We start from the raw sequence: 23,235 nt of genomic DNA, 5'->3' as shown, positions 1-23,235 counted from the left end.
AGTACATGTGAAAGGTACTGGTGTATCTTGTCTCCACCGGAAATATGGGTGGAGACAAGGGTTTGTCCTGGGTGGAGAAATGGGTTGGCCCTGGTGAACTTAGGGAATGCCCCAAGCTCCTGAGTGCCTGACGCTGGTCCCTCACATTTCCCTGCCGGTCTTCCCTCTGTGCCCTGTCAGTGTCCACCGGCAGGACTGCTTCCCCGCTGTCAGTGTCCAGAGGCAGGCTGGCGTCTTTCCTGCCTGCTGCACCGGTGTCAGGGTCCGCTGGTGGGACTAGTCCCCCACTGTAAGTGTCCCTGGCGGGGTGGCACGCTCCCTTCTTCACTGCAGTGGTGGCCCCAGCATCTTCCCTGCCTGCTGTGCCGCTGTCAGTGTCCACCGGTCAGACTGGTCACCCGCTGTCAGTGTCTCCAGGGGCCCAGCTTGGTGCAAACATGTACAGTGGTGGCATACAGGGTAACAGCGGGGAGGACAGTAGCACTGGGGGCACATGGGCAGACAAAGACAGCATCAACTGTGACAGCGGAGTGCACAGTCAGAGCGGCCCGGCTGCAGCGGGCACAGGGAGAACCAGAGCAGAGGAGAGCTGTGAGCATGGCGGTGGGGGGATGTCGTCAGTGCAGATTGAAGTCCACCAGGGAAGGGGACATGTGTGACCTGCAACGGGCATGTGGGTATGAGTGTGACATGGGCAGGAGACACAGGGAGTACACCAGGGACATGTGTGACCTGTCAAAGCCATTTCACCAGGATGCGGAATGCGAGGGGGGCGTGTCTCCAGCCTTGATAGTAGACTGGAGACATATGGTCAGTAGTGCTTGTGGTGTGTTTTTTTTATAGCATCAGCCAGTAAAATACAGAGCTGGAGCAAGTGCTGTTTTCTGTAAAAACTTTGAGGTTTAGGAAATTACGTTTATATTCTCTGTTAGTGCATTCTGAGGTAATAGAGAGTGGTCCCCATTCGTAATATTCATACATTGCCTGGGGTGGGGGACAGCCATAAACAGCATCTTTCACACTCTTTCAGGAGGACCCAGCACATCTGTGCGATAACCACACAACCCATTGAGTCCAATGGACACCATGTAATGCTTAATTTACATTGTGATGGTGGTGCAGGGGAATTGAAGTCATGTTGTTGTCAGAGATTGAACCTGGGACCTCCTGTGTTCCAGTCAGTAGCTCTCACCACTGAACTATCCAGCTCATGGACAGTTCCCTTGCATGACTCTCAGCTGTGTTTCTTGATCCCAATTACCTAGTTTCTGCCTCCTGGTACTAACCCAACCTCTGTCTTGATTGCACTTCTTTTAAAAACCTCACCCTGCCACTCCCTTGGTATGTGATTATTCTGTTCCACAGCTCCATTTGATTAAGCTTCACTTCCCTGTTCTTGCCATTTCTGCAAGACCTCCTGATACTGACTTCTGTCTTTCTTTCCGACTACGTTACTTTCCTCATTCTTCTGTACTGCGACCAGAGACCTCCAATTGCTGACTCCTGGCTCTTCCTTGACTACTCTCCAGACCTGCAGCTATTATACCTGAGGCTCCAACCCAGTGCCTGAAATTGCTACAGTCCACTGATCACTGGTCCCAGTAAACAATCCTTCTAACACAAAGTGAACAAGTAATAATTGTATCCTGAAAATGTTTGATTTTCTCTTGCCATTAATTAAATTATATGGATATCTTTACTTTTGCCAAACTCAGTTTTACATACATCACAGATGTTGCATTGTCTACAAAGCCCACTATTTGGAATATATCACATCAGTATACTATTCCACATCACCACACCATCTCTAATTCTCATTCAACCAAAATCACTTGCTGCAATTATACTTCTGATAATGGGTACTGGGCAGACAAGAAAATTGCACATCTCCTGGGCATCAGAGTGCAACCATATTTTTCTGTCTCGGAGAGGATATTTTGGTTTTGTTCTTAAGCACCAGTAGTAGTGGTTGAAGGGCTCCATAAGGGAGAATTTCAAATGCTTTGCGACCAAAAATGTAGAAAGTTTTATCATATGCCTTTTCTATGTTAAATAAAAAAGAGTTTTCGCAAATTTCAAAAAAGCCAATGTGGTTTTGTGAAAGCAGATTTACTATAGAGTTACTATAATTTACTCCAGAAATTGGTGTAAATTATATATCAAATATGGGCCAGCTTGTAGATTTCATTTTCTGGAGCATGAACATCCAAAATAAGCCAAAATTATTAAAAAGCGTGTGAAACTTAATAAAATTGTCCCATCTTATTTCAATGTAATTCAGATTGAGACTGGTGTATAAAATGTCATTCTTAATAAATTTCCCTTGTAATTTGCTCAACTTGATTGGACAGGAAAATGTAGTAGCTAGAGATGAGCGAGTATACTTGCTAAGGGCAATTACTCGATCGAGCATTGCCCTTAGCGAGTACCTGCCTGCTCGAGGGCAAAGATTCGGGGGAGAGCAGGGGGGAATGGAGGGGAGATCTCTCTCTCCCTCTCCCCCCCACTCACACCTGCTCATGGCCGCAACTCACCTCTCACCCGAGCCAGCAGCCGAACCTTTTCTCCCGAGTGGGGAGATATTTGCTAAGGACAATGCTCGATCGAGCAATTGTCCTTAGCAAGTATGCTCACTCATCTCTAGTAGTAGCCAGTCCTAAAATTGAATTTCAGTGTAAATATGTGCAGTAAAGAGAAAATAAAATATTTTAATAAATGCATCTTTTATTCACAGATAAAAGTTTAAGTAAGGTATTATACATTTATACAAAGGTTTTGAAAACCCTATATAAAAAAACAAGATGATCAGAAAATATGACTCCATATGAAATGCAATATTACTTTCACACATAAACCTTTGCAAAGTGTTTGGCAATCATACAACGGTGCTTGAGACATCCATTACAAAACAGAAAAATGCACACATTACATGCAGCATGTATAGGTATAACCTGAGCTTTTGCCTTCCATAGAAAACTGTAAAAAAATCACTTAAAAAATGCATAAACAGCGCAAATAGAAAAAATTCTATGCATCACCGTACTACGGCCAGTATAGAACAATCCGAGCAATAAACACTTGTACAATTAACTCCTTAAGGTTTAAAAGAGGGGACATTTTTTTTAGTTCAATAGAGAAATGTATCAAACAAAGTAAAGAATAATCAAGACATATTATACAACTTGTTAAACTGCTCAGAAAAATATGTAAATTTGAAGGAAAATTTTTGTTGTTTTGCTGTGTAAAAACAGATTTTTTTTTTTGTGAAATCAGAAGGCAAATTCAGGACCAAAACACACTTTATTGCTCCTGCTACAAAACCTTTCTTTCTTGTAATTTATCCTTTCTGTATTTTTTTTTTTACAAGTAATTACACTGTACAGTATAAATGTTGATACATTTAATGGTCTGCTTAGGTTTGCTGGCTTTGAAAATTTAGCACCAAAAAAAAAAGTAAAAAAAATAAATAAGAAAGCAAGGCACTTGAATTATGTTTTTTTAACGCATGATGTGATGTTTTTTTCCTTTTTTTTTGCTTTTTTTCATTAACACATTTCTCTCTCTCTCTTCTCAATACTCAATTCTCATTGTATAAGGATGTAATCCTCTTTCACACTATCTTAAAAGGAATCTGTCAGCTCGAACGTACTTCCTAAAGTGCAGGCATCGTGTTATACAGCAGGAGGAGCTGAGTGGATTGACATATAGTTTTATGAGAAAAGATTCACTAAAACTTGTATTTCATTCATTTATATCCATGGTTTTTCTGAGCTTAGAGGTCCATTGGGCGGTCCTATCAGTGATTGACAGCTCTCTGTATTCACAGGTAGCTGTTGATCACTGATAGCTCCGCCCATTGGACTGTTCGGCTCAGACTGAGCAGAGGTTTAAATGATTAAAGCACAGATTACATTGAATCTTTTCCAATAAAACTGTATAATCAGCTCCTCCTGCTCTGTAAAATAGTACCTACAGTTTGGACCGATTCCCTTTAAGGCCTCAATCAACCAGAGGCATTATACCCATGTTTATATGTCTTCTAAATGCAAAACCTGAACCCCTTGCAGTTCTACTGGGATGCATATGGTACAGTAAGTTTGGTTCAGTAGAACCACAGGGAATTCAAGTGTTAGATTTGGAATACAAAAATTCAACTGGGTATAATGCGCTTGTCTGAATGTGACCCAACAATAAAAGCAAGGATGCCCTTCTAGGTCAGTCAGGACACCAAGTTCCAGTAGGCTGTAGCAGGCAACACCGGACATATCATATATGCAGAATTTGCTGCTGAACAAGGGACCACCTTATCATAAACACTGAAGTTTTGCTCCTTTAATATATTTTATTTCCTTCTCCTCCATAGACCTAAATGATAAAATACTGACTGGCTGCAGTTACCTCTAGTGGGGGGCTTATTGCATACAAATTCATATAGCTCCCATTCAAATAAATGCTAGCTGTATTCAGTTGTATTCAGTCAGCTCCCTGAATAGGGTTGCACTGGTATTTTAGTGCTGCTGTGCAGACAAAGAATCTGAAGAGGGCGCTGCACTATACTAGCACTGTGACCACTTGGTTTCTTGCATAGGTGGCTTCAGCTGTCTATGTCCGTCCCTAATGGGAAGTCACTGCCGATCCAGAGAACCATGCATGGTCTAGAGGCACCGTATTCATTTCTTAGTCATTACAATTCATCATCGGTATCAATCCAGTAACATTCTTTTCAATTTCATATTTTCACATTCTGATGTACATTTAGTTTCATTGCACGATGCAGGGTCATTTCTGAATCAACTCCTTTATGTCCATTTTTTTCTTCTATTCAACTTTAGCTTTCTTCAGGTGCTTCACACTTCCACCTCTCTTCCACCATCTTGCTGATCCACCATCATTCCGATGTCAAAGCAGGTCACCATCATGACATGAGATTTGCATATGTTAACACAGAGCTCCAGGTCCTCTGTGGCCTGTTCCAGTGCCTCTAGGTACTCCTGAGACTCACTGTCGAGATCAGGGTCCACTTCAACTGTTGGCCAAGAAAAAAATGTAAGATCATTATGATAGTCTACTGTAATAATCATACAAAAATAAATTTTGCAAAATGTATGAATGTTACTTTCATACATTAGATCAAATGATTAAGCCGTATTGATTTAAAGAATAGTAATGGATTAAAAAGTTATTGCTGTGTTTAAAAAAGTCCTTCAATATGAAATGATTAGCTAATGACGCAAATGAAAAAAGCTTCATGTGTCTCCAAAGACATATGCAGAATGATTTCTTCTCCATGAAGAAATGATGCACTTTTGCCATAATACTTTATGGTTAATGATGGTTAAAAGGGATTTTCCCATTACTTCCTGTTGCTGTTGACCAGGACATATGATTGTTGCAGCCAATCACTGGATACAGAAGGTCACTGCTGTGACCAATGATTGGCTACTGCAGTCACAGGTTCCTGGTCAGCAGCAATCAGGAAGCACAAAGTGACTATGAGGCAATTTCCAATAATGGGAAAACCCCTTTAAGTCAAATTATAGGAAGGGCAAAAGGGACTATTCCTTTCACCACCTAGGAACCTTCGCCTCCAGTTCCATTGAGAGCTTTCCAAGCACTCCTAGAGGTTTCCCAAGAAACTTAGTAGCTAACCTTTCATGATCACTCTTATAGGGAAAGGTGGCTAAGGCATTGCCAGAATCTCCACTTAAATTCAGTAGAGCAAACCCCCAGATAGTGAATCTTTGTGTTCTGAAACGTCACTAACTGGGGGACAGTTGAACAAGCCCTTTATACATTAGAATACATATGGATGCTATCAACATTTGACTGCAATTATTTAATTTGAATGAGCCATTTACTCAGTATATTACACAGTTTTTGAGGAAGGAGCCCCCACCCTTTTGGCCAAGGGCCTCCCCCAACCTTAATCTAGCACTAGACTGTTATGATGCCTTAGAAATAAATCCAAGTTTAAATATATTGATTCTGCCACATTATTGGCAGTAAAAAGTCTCATCCTTAAAGGGGTTTTGCAGGCAATTTTTATTTATTACCTATCTTCAGAATAGGCCATCAATAGTTGATTGGCTGCTTGGAACCCTGACCAACTAGTTGTTCTGGGACCCATTGTCACAGGCAAAACACACAAGGTATGGAGTAGAAGCATTTCACTCTGACCCCGTGTAGTGGCATGGGGCTGGTATTTGCAGGCACAGTTCACATTAAACTCTATGACAGCTACGCCTGCCTACAATTACCAGTGCTGGCCACTACACAGGGGTCAGAGTGATCTGTTTCTACTATGTACCCTGTGTGTTTTGCTAGTGAAAGTGGGCAGCAGAACAGGTGATCAGTCAGAATACCTAGCAGCGGACCTCAGCTGATCAACTATTGATGACCCATCTTGATGATAGATCATCAATAAAAATTGCCTAAAAAACCCTTTAAATCCTAAACCAACATTTCACCACATTTTACTATCAACACATGTGAACATATTGACTTTTAATACATACATTCTCCTGTCCACTTGTTGGGATCCATCATTAATCGATCCTTTGTCTCCTCCAACTCATCTTTCAACATCTCATATTTTGCTTTTATATCTTTGATTCTCTGTTGACGTCTTTCTGCAAGTTTCAGTTTGGTGTTGAAGTACATCAGACCCTTAAAAAAAACAGAAAAACATGTTATCGGCGCTGCAGAGATTTCTGATAACACAATGACTATGCACAGACACATTTTTTTTACTTTCTGGTTGACCTTAACAATATGTTGTGTTTTGCATATTTTAATCATACAACTAATGAAAAAGCTACCTAATACCAATGTATTATACTGCTAATGAAAAAAATACATTTATATCACTGTTTGTTAATTAACAAAATTTCATGGTGGAAATTTTTTAATTAAAAAAAGTTGAATTTTCTTACATCTGTATACCAATGTAATTAAATAATGGACAATTTTACTGAGTTCTTCATATTTCATCAATTTGGGTTAATTAAACTATTTATCCTAATTCACTAATTAGCTGCAAAGCAAATAAAAACTCACAGGAACGGACAAATTAACTATATAGTATTGGAATTCAATTTTAAAAATTAGTGCTAAATGAGTAGAAAATCCTACTATCTGAGCAAATTTACTTTTGGGTAGATCTTTCAGTATTAGACAATTAGAAAGAAAATAGTGTAGTAAAAGTTTTAGAAAATTAAGTAAAAGGTTTGTAGAATTAATTACATAAATACTCGGAAAAGAATCTAGATAGATGGATACTTATTGAACACATTTCCAGTCCTTACCTTTTCCATATCCTGGAAAGGCTAAAACAGAAAAAATAAATAAAAGTCAAATCTCTAAAAAAGTAGTTAATTAAAACATAACAAAAATATACATTGTTGCTAAGATTTTTTGGCCAATTAAAAGGAAATAATTGATTATTTAGTTATTCCAACATCAAGATAATTACTTAAAATCTCCTTTTTGAAAATACTTAAAGTGGTTGTGTGGTTTTAACAATTTTTTTTATTAAAAAGATCTACCAAAAATAAGCTTATTATTACACATTGTCAATTGCTGATTGGAATCCTAGGCAATCAGCTGTGTTCTGTAGAGGAACCTAGGAACAACTGTTAATATTATCTTGCAGTTCTACCACAGGGAAAATGAGGTATTACACAGTGCCCATTGAAATTAATGTGCTCCCTTGTAAAGCATAGACCTGGTGGTCCTCCAGAGAGAGATACTATTTTATCTTCTTTGTGTTCTAGGAAAATGATGAAGGTCCTGAATAGGGGACCGTCCTGGATTAATGCAGAATGCCTTAATAGAGTATTTGAAAATTGGTCTTCTAAAAAAGCCAAAACACTTTAATCCAAATGTCTTGGAATCTGAGTAGTTCGTCAGATATTGGCCTCATAATCTACTGAATTAAAACATCTATGAAAATACTATACCATTTGAAATGGCAACTGATACACATGGACCCGCCACAACCTAAACAGCCAATTACATTTTGGTTACACATTAAGGCTGCATTCCCACGAACGTATATCGGCTCGGTTTTCACGCCGAGCCGATATACGTCGTCCTCATCTGCAGGGGGGGGGGGAATGGAAGAGCCAGGAGCAGGAACTGAGCTCTCACCCCCTCTCTGCCTCCTCTCCGCCCCTCTGCACTATTTGCAATGAAAGGAGGCTGGACGAGGGCAGGGCTAAGTAGCGAGAATTAGCCATGCCCCCATCCCGCCTCTCCCCATTGCAAAGAGTGCAGAGGGGTGGAGAGGAGGCAGAGAGGGGGCGGGAGCTCAGTTCCTGCTCCTGGCTCTTCCCCCCCCCCCCTGCAGATGAGGACGACGTATATCGGCTCGGCGTGAAAACCGAGCCGATATACATTCGTGGGAATGCAGCCTTATATGCCATACATACGAATTTTATACTGTTATATATACTGCAATTATCTATAGAATTTTAAACTAGTTGGACATATTAGTGTAATTTCAAAGGTAATCAAATAGGTTTAAACTAGGTTTTAACCTAGGGTAAAATAATGTAATCTAAGTTTATTTAAAGAAAACAATTTCACATTAGGATTAATATTTAATCTAAAGCAGGTTGTCTGCTTTGTACATTATTTTTGTTAAATGGATTACCCTATGAAAGGCTGATTACAGGGTGCCACACTATATAGTGTATCAGTGATTAGCTGGAGACTGGCAGCAAGTGCTGAGGTTTCCATAGAGTGCCACAACAGGGAATATGAGGTATTACACAGTTCCCATGGAAATCAGTTGGCAATCTGTGTGATGCATAAATAAGCTCTTCAGTTTATCTATAAGCTTGGTACTCACGACCTGAAGGTTGCAAGTTCAATCACCGCTTGGTTCAGGGAGCTGAACCATGCAGTGATTGAACTTGCAACCTTCAGGTCGTGAGCGAGAGTTTAGGACTGCATTTCTGCACCACAAAGAAACCCACTATTTATTAAAGGTATTCTGTCACCAGGTTCATGTTGCCTGTACCACAGTACAAGTACTCATAGTGCCCCTGTGTATTTTTATTCTTCACTGCTGTGCTGTTTCAGAATAAACACACTTTAAAGTTTGACTCAGAGCTGAGCTTCGAGTCATGGATGTGGGCCATGCCGCCTCTCTAGTTTGCATCATGCAGACTCACAGCTCTCTCCCCCTTTTATGTATAAGGAGAGAGCTGTCACTCTGTATGCTGTGGGCGTGGAGAGGCCGGCACGACCCGCTTCCGCGAATCAAATCTCAGCTCCAAGTTAAACTTCAAAGTGTATTTATTCTGAAACGCCACAGCATTTCAAAATAGGACACACACACAGAAGCAAAGAGCATACCTGTCCTAAGTTCCGGCAGCATGAACTTGGTGACAGAATCCCTTTTATTTCACAGCTGCTTATTAGGTTATTTGTTCAGGCTATACATTTCTTATATATATAACATTTAAAATATTACATCTCCTGACCTCTGGCTCTTCATGTTTGTGCCTTTGCAGCCGTTCCACGTCATCAATCTCATAAACTTTGATTTCAAATGGTTCTTTTAAAGTGCCAGGCAAAGGGGGAAGGTCGACCCATTGGCCAGTGACATTATTCTTTCTGCCAGCTGTTGTAGCCTCAGGTAGAGGTGTCGGTATAAGCCTCCTACGCTGTAGACCTATGAAAAAATTAACTTTTTAATAACTTACTATTCAATAGTCAATCAAATCAATCAAAGACTATTGGGTGCCATTCAAGTATTTAAGGCGGCTTTCACATCTGCATTACAGATCCGCCACAAAACTCCCGAAGAATAGGCAAGCAGTGCTTTTTTGTCCGGTAAAATGCCGGACAGCTGAGTAGAAACCAGCTCCTAAAACGGATCATATTAGGCCAGGGGTTTCCCCTTTCCTTGTGTCTGAATCGAGCAGGAAAGCAAACCCCCCGATGCAGATGTGAAAGCAGCCTAAGGGAAACATAAAAGTAACTAAAATCATTCAAACAAATATGTCAATATATTTCTGAATGTAAAATTCACATTACCTCTTTTCTTTGGAGACTTTAAACTTCTCAGTCGTCCAGAAGATGACATTCCACTTTCACTCATTGAGTCATGGGCTGAGGATGCACTTCCAGTGGCCTCACTATCCCGGATCATGCTCTCATAGCCACTACTGCCACTGTGATAGAAGAGAGCTGTCCTTCCCATTGCAGGGGGCAGTTCTCCACTTAATACACTGCTGTTATCACTGCCATGCCCACTGCTGTACCTCTGGGGACGTCTTGGAGCTGTTATTTTACTATAAGGTGAAGGTAGAATAGGAGCCTGAGATTTCTCATCACTAAGATTAATACCACTGTCATTTCCACTATCGGAGTCTGTTGAACCCCGGAAGTGGCCAATTTTGCCAGTACCACCGGAAGCCAACTCATTGACACGATTGTTGGCAGCTCTTAATGCTTGCTTAGTACCCATAATTGTCCCTCTTGCTGGTTTGCCATTAGCACTCTGCACTGATCTTGAACCTGTTTTTCCACTAGGAGGTATTCCAGAACATTTACCATTTGACTGATTAAGAGACTTTACAGAAGAACTAAGAGGTTTTGATCCACTGGTTGAAAGGCTGCGGTTTTTGCTTAAACTTGTTGTAGATTTCTGGGAAAGAGAACTTTTAGCCTGGTTGCTTTTGGTGGAAGAGCTGCAAGAAGGTGGTGAGGTAATTGTATTGGATGCTGGTGGATTGCCAAGTCTAGGCACTGTACGGCCTGCTTTATTGATATTACTGATGCTGTTATCTCGATTCACGTTTGTTCTTGAGCCAACAGATGTAAGACTATCACATCTCACTAGAGATGTGTGGCTTCCATAGCGCTGAACACACTCAGACTTGTTGGATCTAGTCTTTAAACTGGATACTGCTTTGGGCAGCGAATGGTCACTTTTAGCAATTTTGCTACCAAGTTGTGCTTCAGAATCTTCTTCTAAATTGAAGGTGGACCTGCTATAATCTGCCCCTTCTAACCTGCCAAGACTATTGGAATGAAGAGAATTATTTTTATGATCCAAGCTTGACTTTCTTACAGGAGGAGCAGGAGGTCCAGTTCCACCAGGTCTTGGCAACATACTTGTCTTCTGCGGCAAGGTCTTCTTTGCTCCTGAAAACTTTAAACTTCCTTCAGAAAACATAGCATCTGAGGCCCCTTTGATCCCGTGCTCTGTTTGGGAACTGTAGTTTGTTACAACACCCAATGTTGTGGCACCTCTTCTTAATTGTGGCATTTTTGTGAGAGGCTCGTTCTTTTTAGTGGAAGGTTTAGGATCCACTTCACAGCCATCTACCACCCTTTGTGAGCAACCCAATGTTGTTTGAGATTTTAAAGCCTTAGGCATATTGGCTTGTGCAACTTTTGAGCTCTGTTTAAACTGATTGTCTGTAACCAAAGTAAATGATTTTGCAGAAAGTGTCTGATTTTCAGTCCTTCCTTCTAAGCAGTTATCCTGTCGCACTGTCCATGGGTCTTCAAACATGCCTTCTTTGCATGTCATTTCATTAGCATGTGCTGTGCTTGAGGTAGACTTATTTTTCCGAGGAAGACTAGAATGGATGGTTTCTACTGAAATTGTGCCCCAGGTACTACAAGCTCTAGGTTGAATAACTGCTTGATGAGCAGTTGGAATAGCTTTGGTTAGCTCAGAGGTCTTAAGGCTCTTCTCATTGCAAGTATACAAGAGACTGGAACTAAAACTCTCATTGTCCATTTCAGAAAAGCAAAAACCACTATCATTTAGAGAATTTTTTAGATTCCTGCAAATATGAATATTTGTGTTATCTGAATCCAAATCCAAACAATTCATACTTTCATCACCTTTTTGAGATGAGTGTGGAAGTAAAGTATCGTAGGTCTGTGCTCCATCACTTTTAATTGTACAAATACTCACTTCACTCAGCCACGAGCTTATAGAAGAGCGCCTGCTGCTGATTGTGCATTGATCTTCGGCTAAGGGAACCACAATATCAATATTAACACCAGCAGTGGTTATCTGTGAGGTGTAGGCATCAAACTCATCATTAATACTGCTTATAATACTAACTGGTCTAGATTCGGAAGCAACGGCCTGCAGAGAACAGTCGCTGTTAAAGCTAATGATGCTTGATGGTCTACCATTATCAAGAATACCACCTATTGACAGTTCTTCAACAACAGTAAACACAAGCTCATCCTCTCCATTAAGCTCAACGGGCTTTTGCAGTGTTACTGTCGTGGTTACAATATCACGATCAAATCCCTTTCCTTTAACTGCTGAGCAAAACCTATGTACCTCAACTGGGCCAGGTTGTTTAGGAGTGCTTTTAATAACCGGGAATGTGCTGCCTAGTAAATTGTGCTTGTCCTGGTTCTGTAATCTGCTCATTCCGACAGGAGGCGTCCTGACACCACTACATGATTCTAAGCTCATTTGAGAGTTCATTTGAGGAGGTGGTGGTGCAGGACTTGGGAGAGGTCTTTTTGTAAGGTGGCTCTTTTCTCTCACTGATGGATCAGTAGATAATTTTGGTTGTTCCTTAAATTTGCCGTTACTTGGCAATGGACCTTTTTGTCTATCTGTGATTGTCAACTGATCTCCATCTGAGACACAGTCCAAACGTGCGGTTTCAGCTTTGGCATGTTGCTGAGGGTGCTCTTGTATAAGTTGAGGTGAAGTTGTTTGCAATCCTGAACAATTATATGGAAAAGCAGATGAAATATCACTACTCTGTGCTTTCCTGGGTGAGTGTGGCAGTTTATCTTGCTGTGGCAGAGAAGGTATATTTTCCTGGGAAATCATGGCTTTTGTGGCAAGAGCTGTTGAGGCAAGTTCTTCATGGAGGAACCTGGAAGGATTTTCACTGCCATCAATGCACTCAAGTCTCTCTTGTAGCTCAGCAAATGTGTTGCATTTTAAGTGATCATTATCAGAACTTCGAAGAGTACATAAATTATCTTTGCTCTTTCTCTTGAGAAGTGAAGGAATAATAGGGACAAACTCTGGAGGACCTTCATTATCTGTAAGATCTTGGTCAGATAAAACCGCCCCATTTGGACCGACATAGATGACGGTGTCACATGACTGCTCACTGCTGGAAGAATAATCCGGATCACTGTGCATTCCAAGTGCAGGAAAATCTGGGTCAAGTACAACTGTCCTTGGGTGGAAGGGTCTCATGTGGTGGGGTCTTCTCACTTTGCCTTCTTCACAAGAGCTTTCTCCTCCAGATGAGCTGGATGCATACTAGAAAATCAAGAAAGGGGCAATATGATTAGAATGTGACAGCTGTAGTAGTTAGTATCATCCACTCTTTATGACCCAAGAGGCTAAGAAACTTATCTAAGGTCTAATTGATTTGCTTCTTCTAATTATTGTTGAACTCCATCTAAGCAAGTATCAAAAGAAATACTGCAAATACCTTATCCATCTTTTTTTTTACCCAATGAAATACTTTGGAAATATAGCCAATTATGCACAAAAAAGTGATAAAGATATATTAGGAAATTACTCAACACAGAATTTTGGACCTATTTATAGTTGATATGGGTGAGGCATGAGTTGGTTTGAATGTTATACTTCTGTTCAGGGGCGTAAGTAAAGGCTCAGGGGCTCTGATGCAAAAGATGAGCTGGGACCCCACCTCTATCTGTATCTGTATCCGTACCCATACCTAAACCATGCTGCACAGAGACATAACTTGAAGCTTCTGGGCCCCAATGCAAAACCTGTAACAGGGCCCCCAACTATAATGCTTTATTCATAGTACTGGGCTCCCTATATGGAGATGAGAGGTCTTATGGGCCCCCTAAGGCTCCTGGGCCCGGGTGCAACTGCATCCCCTGCACCCTCTATAGTTACGCCCCTGCTTCTGTTATAGCGCTGAAGGCTTGATTAAGAAAGAACGTGTTTTGTATGAATTAGGACCCTTGCACAGTCAGAACATCCATTGACTGAGGCTGTGCAGCCCCCTAGTATGCAATCTCACAGCTTCATGGACTGACACACACACTGTCAGTCGTACGTATGGAAATAGTCTTCCCTAAAAACAAAACTTAATGGTATATTTCCACCACAACAAGTCATTTCCTATCCTCGGGAGAACAAGGAGATAACTTGCTGGTCAATGGGCATCTGACCACTAAGGAAAAGTGTCAGGGGGGGGGACACAATTATTTTATGATGGGTCACAGAGGGGCACTATTACTTTGTGTGCGCACAGATAGGGTGAGAGGGGGCAAAAATGAATTACTACTGTGTGGGGGGACAAAGGAGGCATTTCTTGTGGTGGGCACTACCACCGAAAGGAGTTTTCATGGTGGTCTGGGTTCCGATAGAGAAGCCAAGAGAAAGTAAATAGTTCTATGCAGTGGAGACTTGTGATCACTGTGTAGAGCTGGTATGTGACTATTATATGGTGACTGCGTTATTTAGAGGTTACTGGAACTGAGCTGCTATATCTAAGTGCGTAGTGTTATACAAATTGTCTTTAAGATATGTTATGTTGTCTCCAACATACTGTGTGTGTGTATGTATGTATATATATATATATATTGTCTTCTTATTAAGCGCTGCGGAATAAGTTGGCGCTATACAAATAAAGATTATTATTATTCTCTTGGGGAAGAAGTTATGTCCTTAAGACAATAGCAACACCCTCCTAGTGTTGCATAGTTGAGTCATTTGTCAATTAAGAGACCCAGCTATGCAGCTCAAAGTTCTAGGTGGATCACAGCAGGCAGCCATGAGGACTAGGTACAAGGGGTATAGGGCCAGCTGAACTTTTGCACTAGGGCCTTTGGGTCTTTATTTATGCGTCTGCATGTGCGTTCGACTCTGTCCACAATACAAGACATATCAGGTCTGCATTCTTGGGATCAGTGGAGGTCCCAGTGGTCGGACAACTTGCTGTGGTGGGACAACCCCTTTAAAAGGGAGGAAAACTACACATAGACAACAAGTAAAGGAACATGACCTAATCTATTTATTTTTGTCAGATTGAATAGACTTGGAGGGATACACAGACTAAATAGAGATCCCATGCACCTAAATTGGAGATCTAATACAACTGATGAAAAGCAGAGAGAAAACATCCATCTGCATGAGGCTTTAGTATATGAAAAGTTGGGACATAAAGACAATGAAATATTAGAGCATTTCCTAACTAGCAGACTCTGCTGATTAGTGGGGATCCAGGGCTCACACTCAACGCTTACCCTATAGATAGGCCATCAATGTGTTTTTCCAGAAAACCTCTTTAAAGGGGTACTAACTTTTCAAACAACGTATGCTCATCTAAAAGCTTGCGTTAGTCTCATCATTTCTGTAATACCGTATAATTGCATTAAAAATGTTGTTGCTTTACCACTGTAAATTGTGTTTGAAGCGGCTGCCACTAGGGGTCTCCCTTTCAGTTTCTCTGTCTGTTGTTAGGTACAAAGCTTCTGTAGTAACAAGGACATATTGATGTTTCCATAGCAACTATTTTCACAGGTGGCTCCCCTGCACTCACAGGCTGCAGGCTGACAGATCTGCAGATACTGTGATAATAGTCTCCAACATCTCTGCCTTTCTTGCTTTTACAGTGTGTGGGTGGGTGTTTGTGCGTATGCATTAGACACACACAGTTGGTTTACTAACCATGTAGCCAGAATGTTTTTTAAATGCCTAATTGTCCTGGGAAAACAGAGGGAGGGCCAAAGGCAGTGCTACTGTTTAGACCAGAGGCAGTGCAATGCAACATGGGAAATGAGGGCAAAGAAGTGCATGACATGAACTACTGACAGAATGCTGAGCTTGCTACACATCCCATCCCTAAAAATGGACTAGAGCAAAAGAAAAATGGGGAAGACCACTTGAAAATCAGGACTTACAAACATGAAACCGTGCAAACAGCAGCAAATGAGAGGGTAAGAAAAACCTGTTACATTTTAGAAAACTTGTTGAAAACTCAGGTAAGCTTTAATGCTACAAACCCTTGGAATTTATATAGAAAATGATTTATACTTTAACTCATATGTTCTTACCAAAAACACAATAAGCAAAATAGACTAACCTTGGATTTTTTCTTTTTCATTCGATGAATCCTTGAAGCAAGTTGCACAGTGGCGAGGGATTCTGGGTAATTTGATGGAGAGTCTGAGATGTGGGCAATCATCGTTGTTCTGCAGTTAATATTCCCTAGAGATTCCCTCAGGAGCATAGTTAATTTGCTGTCCCTATTTAACAAGAGGGAAGGCGAATTAAAATTCTGCACTGGGCATTTGGAGACATTCCTTTTGTTATTTCAGTATTGTAAGGGCATGCCAACAAGCAAGTAAAAGGATTACATTAAAAATACCAGCTGCTTGCAATGCTATAAATGACAGCGAGTTGTAATATAACCTGTCCAGTCTGCAATAAACTTCAAGGCAACTTGGTTAATGTCCTTGCTGGCAACTAAGGGATTAATTATTTCCATTTTTGACACCAGTATTTGCAAACAATTCAAGGAATGAAGCTGTTAGTTAGTGCTAATCATAATATGGATGAGAGCGGCTCTGTGCACTCGAGGAATTGGCGTACTCAGCAGGTTTACACGTTCAATGATATAGCAAATTGGTTTAAAATAAGCTACGTCCATAATGTTTGATTTAATGTCTCTTTTACTCTGTACTTGAGTTAAACATTTAAAGACATCTGGATGGATTTCTTCAGTCATGGGGCATAATGGCTAGAGGTATTGACAATTTAAAAGAATAGTCCAGCTCAAAATACACTGTGTTATATGATGCTGTGTTATGCATATGAGACACGAGATGGTGGAATGTCCCTTTAAATTGTTTATAGGTGCATTTAGGTCCAACCTTTCAGGCCTTGCACTAAGCAGAAGGCCGGTCTCACATGTACAGATTTCAACTGTGGAATCCACCATAGTCACCTGCATGGAAGATCCATGGTATTTCGCACCCACTGAGAGAATAGAACATTCGCATGTCCGCTCACATGAGTGGATAGTGACTGCAATTTCCGCAAGTGGATTTAAAAGCGCAGCATCTTCTATTTTTGTGCGGAATCCACATGGACGGCTACCATTGAAGTCAATGGAAGCTGTCCGGCCTGCAGCCCATCTGCAATTGACCGCGAGTAACCCTGTCATCGCCTAGGAAAAACAAATATTTAAGAAAAAAATCTGTATTTCACGTGACCGGTGGCAAGCATCCGTGTTCATCTGCAATACGGAAAAAAGAAGGTATGCAGGGTCGCTGGCCAGGGTGAGAGCCAGATTCTGCTGCAGGCTCCCTCATGCAGAATCCGACTCGTTCATGTGAGACCAGATTAACATAGTGGATTCATCTTGTTCTTTAAAACTGTTGTCTTCATAAAACAACCCATTTCTGTGTGCCTTTTTAGGCAACATGGACATAATAGGGAGGGGTACTCAACTCAGTACTCCCCTCTATTTGCCAGAGGAGAGAGACACTAATTCCTTTACAAGTTCAAGTGAATGAGCAGAGTACAGTATGTCATTAGAAGATCAAGCAATGAGGAAAAGATGATGAAAGGGTCAAAATAATCATATGTTTTCACAACCTAAACATTGTTGCAGTTGGAAATCATAATGAACTAGAGATTCCTTGCAAACTGTAGCTATTGGACCCCATGGTTCTATCTTATCTACTAGCTAAGAGACTACAGTGAAGGTCTTTCCAAATAATAACAGAATGGATGGGAGAGCTATGGACACCATTTGTGGTTCTCACAACACACAAGTAAATGGTGACACAAGAATTCTCAGTATGTTAAGAGATCAATCTAAGCTCGGAGAAGCATAAAGTCCCATAAAATAGCACGTTGTATTCATGTAATACAGTTGTATAATACATTAAATCCCGCTATAGAGTCTCCAGAGACTATAGTAGACAATGGGTACACTAGACTAACCTGTATGGGATATGCTTGGCACCATTCACAAGGGCTAATATGACGTTACCCAGAGCATTCAGAGACAGACAGAGGCCTCCTCCCCCATCACGACTTTTACTCAGTACTTTTTCACAACTCCCAAGATCAATAAGGTGCAATCGGCTGCGTCCACCCGACACTATTCAAAGAGAGAAACACCATATTCATCATGTAAAAGCAGGGGTTTTACTAATATTCATAAAATATGTAAACTTATGGTAACCAAATGAGATATTTTGTTGTCATGAAACTGTATGTAACATTGAGGTCCATGCATTTACCATGATAATGATGTAAAGATTCCACAGCCATCAAATGTTTGCTACTCAATATCTCTGGAGGGAAGTGCAGCACTTGACCTTTCAATACTTTACAACCTTACAAAGTTCAGCTATTATTTAAACCTACAGCCACTTCCTTCCAGTTCTGTATTCCCTCCGTACACATAAACCTTCCAGAAACTGCATTTCTACTGTTCAAAGTAGGAAACACCATTGTTCACCATGAACCTGTTAATAACGTTAAATTTTTGTGCACCTGTAATGCAAACCACATTTATTGCTTCTTAATACAAGGTCCACATTTGTTCTACATATGCAGATGGTCCAAATTATACTCAAGGTATACATTAGCTAAATCAAAATGGTCCATTTCCGGTGCTGGTCTTTGTCTTTGCCCATATGAGGTTCATATGCCTAAAACAATGCTGGGATAAAATCAGGACAAGGTTTTAATGTCCTCTCGATTCTTACTGTAGTTCTGAGCTCCTTTACTTCATGGGCCCCACAGCCAGAGCACTTCTAGTTCTTGTAGGTAAATGTAAAGTCCCCTAGTCCGAGCACCGAGTCATGGCTGACTCCTAGGTGACGTCACATCGTGGCACTGTCTTGGCCGACAGTTTTTGCGGGGTGGTTTGCCATTGCCTTCCCCAGTCTTCAAGCTGGGTACTCATTTTACCGACCTCAGATGGATCGAAGGCTAAGTCAACTTTCGGCCGGTCACCTGAACCACACAGGGTTTAAACCCGCAACCTTCAGGTCATGAGCGAGAGTTTAGGATTGCATTTTTGCTGCCTTAACAATCAGTGCCACAGGAGGCTCTTATCTATTCCTTGTAGGGTCAACATATGGAAAGTTGCTGCAGAAAATTCTGAGGAAACCCTGGTTAAAAATAAACTGAGGATTCTGCTGACACCTAATAGCACAAACCCATAAGCAGTGTTCCTTCTAAGCAGTAAACAATGGAAATGATAGATTACGAAATATCAAATTCTGCAGAGATATACGAGGCCAAGGACCTACCATTGGGCTCATTGGTGTTTTAAAGATTATTCAAGATGACAAAATTGTTTTTTTTCCAAAAAAAAAACAGGTTGTACGTGGCCAGCAGGACATCTCCATGCACATAATTAAGCTGAGCTGCAATACCAGATACAACCAGGCATTACCAAAAAATTGTGGTGCCATTTTCAGAAGAAAACAGCCATGTTTTTCTATTCCATTTCAATTACAATAATAGTAGAACAACGCTTGTGACCCAAAACGTCATGAAATGATACAGGATCCCAATTTACATACTTCCTCCTTTTCCACTTTTTTCCATACGATACTGGTATATATGCAGGGTGAAAAGCATATGCGAATTCCTCCTGTATTCTTCATCACAATCCACTTTACTGGTACTTCTTGCAGCAATGGCGGCATCAAGAAAGTGAGCAGCTTTTTCTGCCGTTGGAGCTCTCAGCTCACTCTGGTTTTGAAGCTGAAAACACAGAGAAAAAAACTCACTTAATTAGGATAAGGGTGCGCTTTCTTCCTCAACTGCTGAACTCTCTGGGGCAATCAGGAAAACAAATATGGATAGCTAGGGACAAGAGATTCTGGCTTTTACGAAAGAAAGAATTTCATCAGATCTATAATGGCTAAAAAGAAAGATTCAAACCGAAGTCGGTGATTTGAAGATAAAATGTATAAATAAATAATCCATGGAATGTTATTATACCTGAGTCCCACATATTGGATCTTCTCGGAGATACACCCCAGGGGACTGTCCGTCTTGAAGGCTACCAGTGGCTACTTCAGCTAATAAATCCTTAAGGTTTTCATCTTTGCCACAGATTTCGACAGCAGATACCCGGATAGAGAAGCGAGTTCCAGTCTTTTCTCTCCTTTCATTGATTAGTTTGAAAAGCCAGGAGATTGTGCAGGGTATAATGCCAAGGCTTTGTGTAGAAGCATCTTTGCCAATCATTGTATATGTCTTACCTAAAAAGAAAGCGGCATTAGATAACAATGGAGTCATCTGGATTCCGAAGTAACCATTCATTGTTACACAAGTCTCTAACTGCAAGCTAAAAATATCATGGCCGATTCCCAGAAAATCTGCAATCTTTTTCTTTCCAAGAAACAATTTAGACTCTTTGAAAAGCAATAAGATTTGCATTCCCACACGCTATAAATACAATGATAAAAATATCGGCCATGTTGTCATATTAGTACGATAATATACTGTACAATAGTTAGGAATTTTTGAAAATTTCCAATAATTTCAAAACATTGCTGAAGAAATTAATTGAAGCGAGTTTTGTAACTAATTAAAAGCTATAATCTATTTGCAGTCACTGTGTTTGCTGAACCAGATACCGACAGCATGTAATTAACAGACTGACATATAATTAACTGTAACAAATCTGGGAACTTACCAAGCTTGACATGACCGAAGCAAAATATGCACCCATCTGCACCATTCACAACAGACTGGATCACTTCTGCAACAGTCCCGGAGCAAACTTCAGCCTGCAGTAAGATTAAGGAATTGCTCAGATAGAAATGGTACACTGTGCATCTAAGGTGGCTTTCATAATAGGTATGATGATGGGACAAAAAACAGTCCTGTAGTGGCAGAATATAATATGTTGTTGCTTTTAGTAAGGCCCAATGTCCATGGGAGGGTTTGATTTGCGGAACCTGCATGGGACAACTGCATGGGAGATCCGCAAATCAAGCCGCCCTTAGGGAAGCATGGGCATCCGCAAGATAATTTAAGCATGTGGATTTGTTTTGCAGACCTTTTGGTCCAGAAAACAAATCGCAGCATGCTCCCTTTTTCTACCGATCCAGCAGGGATGGCTTTCATTGAAGTCAATGGAAGCTGTCCAATTCGCAATGCACCCGCAGCTGACACTGCAGACGTGCCACGGATCCCGCAGGAAAGCAGGGGCGAGCCGTGAGGATCATACACAGTACAGCGAACCCGGAAGTGGAGGGATCCGTGCGGACGCCATTGCCGGAGAAAACAGGTAAATAGGGCTCACTGGAATCCATGCAGGATTTCTTGCACAGAATCCGACCCGCCTGTTGACATTGGACCTAACAGAAACAATATGGTAGATATGATACCTTTTTAGAGGTCACTCACATGAGTGTATGTGCACTGCATATTACATGCATAGTTTTTGTTCGTGTAATAAGCAGTATTAATTTCTCATATACTGTCATTGTGCCGCTCACACAATGCGCACAAAATAAATGTACAACCCCCCCCCCCCCCTCCTAAAAATAACATGTTCTATTTTGAGGCGTATTACGTGTGCATACACGCCAAGATAGGGTATGGGGAGTGAACGTACGCAGCAAGTACGCATGTAATATGCGAGTGAGGACTTAGTGGCTAACAAAACGAAAATATGTCAACAGCACAAGCTTTTGAGACTATTTAGGTCCCTTTATCAGGCATGGTAGAACAAAATATTTAAAGAAACATACATTATATATATATATATATATATATATATATATATATATATATATATATATATATATATATATATATATATATATATATATAACATACTCTTTGTAAAAAAAAAAATCAGGCACCTAATGAGAATTGTTATTTTGCTGCATATCTCTGCATGCAGTTACATCTGAGGGCTCAGTCACACGGGCGCATCGCCACCCGTACACAGGCGCCGATGCTCCCGTGTGACTGAGCTCTCACTGCAGGAAGAAGACGGCCGTACCTCAATACGGACGTCTCTCTGCAGCGCTGATGAAAGAACGCATGACCGGCAATGAAGCTGGTCACATGTTCTTTCTCCCGACACTGCAGAGAGACGTCCGTCTTGAGGTACGACCGTCTGCTGCATGCAGTAACATAGGCGCCGATGCGCCTGTGTGACTGAGCCCTGAGGCAGATACGAAATGATTAGAGTTGTGGCGTGATTGGATAAACGGTCTTGCCACCTGAAGCCCTAAAAGTGGTTCCCCCCCCCCCCCCCCCTTGATCTATAAAAGGCTCTCGGGGGCTAAATGTGTGTAGTGACCTCTTTTTTCCGCTTGGGTAGAGCTTGTTGACCACTAGACGCCTCTACGATGCAATGAAAGAGATTTTGCCCAGTTAACAGAGTTTGAGAGGGGCGCATTATTGGAATATGATAAACTGAATGGTCGTATCGACAAATTGTAGCCATCTGGTCTGTTCGGACCAGACTGTTAGGAGGTGTTGTGACCAGTGGATATGTGAGGACACACACGCAAGGTGACCAGGTTCAGGACACACTCGACAGACCACTAGTAGAGAGAATCATCTTATCTTTTGACAAGCATGAGCAGCTTCAACTGTTTCTTTGTCCCTGATCAAGAGACAAAGCAGCATCTTACAGGTCTGTGTGTCTTTCAGAACCATTTTCAGGTTCTTGGCGGAAGGACATTTGGTCTCACAGCACCCATTACATATACTGACTTTGACACCCACCATCTCCTCTGTTTGCATTCGTGTCATAAATGATGAAACTGGACTGCTTCAGAGTAGAACCGGGTTGTCCTCAGTGATGAATCCAGGTTGAATTTGGGCACTGAAGATGGCTGTGTTCATGTCTGGAGACATCTGGATGAGAGTCTCAATCCTGCCTTTGGTGTGATGCTGCACATGGTCCCCCAATCCATCACTCCAGCAGTGGGGCAATCAGATACAACAGTCGGTCACCACTAGTAGTGGTACAAGGGACAATGACAGCTCAGCGGTATGTTCAGAACATCCTGCAGCCCCATGTGTTCCTCTCATGGCGGCTTCCAAGAGGCGTATTCCAGTAGAGTAATGTATCCACAACATTGTTGCACTGCCTGATTTATTGCGAAAAGAACATGTATGGGACCAAACATACATACAAACACACACACACATATATATATGTATGTGTGTGTGTGTATATATATATATATATATATATATAGAATTTATTTTTTTATCTTCAGATTTTTTTT

At 41.2% G+C, this 23,235-nt stretch overlaps 1 protein-coding gene across 2 annotated transcripts in view; it reads right to left on the bottom strand.

The window, feature by feature from the left end:
* Positions 1–2,712: 2,712 nt before the first annotated feature.
* The window catches only part of KIF26A (kinesin family member 26A), a 133,668-nt gene continuing 113,145 nt past the window's right edge, over positions 2,713–23,235 (bottom strand). For both annotated transcript variants that reach the window (XM_066608142.1, XM_066608143.1), the window contains exons 7-16: positions 20,673–20,766; positions 19,973–20,235; positions 19,549–19,732; positions 17,951–18,110; positions 16,083–16,245; positions 10,045–13,273; positions 9,489–9,679; positions 7,305–7,325; positions 6,516–6,666; positions 2,713–5,026 (exon numbers count right to left, since the gene is read on the bottom strand). In XM_066608142.1, coding sequence (XP_066464239.1) covers positions 4,848–5,026; positions 6,516–6,666; positions 7,305–7,325; positions 9,489–9,679; positions 10,045–13,273; positions 16,083–16,245; positions 17,951–18,110; positions 19,549–19,732; positions 19,973–20,235; positions 20,673–20,766 — 4,635 coding nt within the window. In that variant the 3' untranslated portion in view covers positions 2,713–4,847. The remainder of the gene's footprint in view (positions 5,027–6,515; positions 6,667–7,304; positions 7,326–9,488; positions 9,680–10,044; positions 13,274–16,082; positions 16,246–17,950; positions 18,111–19,548; positions 19,733–19,972; positions 20,236–20,672; positions 20,767–23,235) is intronic.

The sequence above is a fragment of the Eleutherodactylus coqui genome, chromosome 6, assembly GCF_035609145.1.
Source record: "Eleutherodactylus coqui strain aEleCoq1 chromosome 6, aEleCoq1.hap1, whole genome shotgun sequence".
Taxonomy (NCBI): domain Eukaryota; kingdom Metazoa; phylum Chordata; class Amphibia; order Anura; family Eleutherodactylidae; genus Eleutherodactylus; species Eleutherodactylus coqui.
This window is presented reverse-complemented; position numbering and strand designations above follow the sequence as displayed.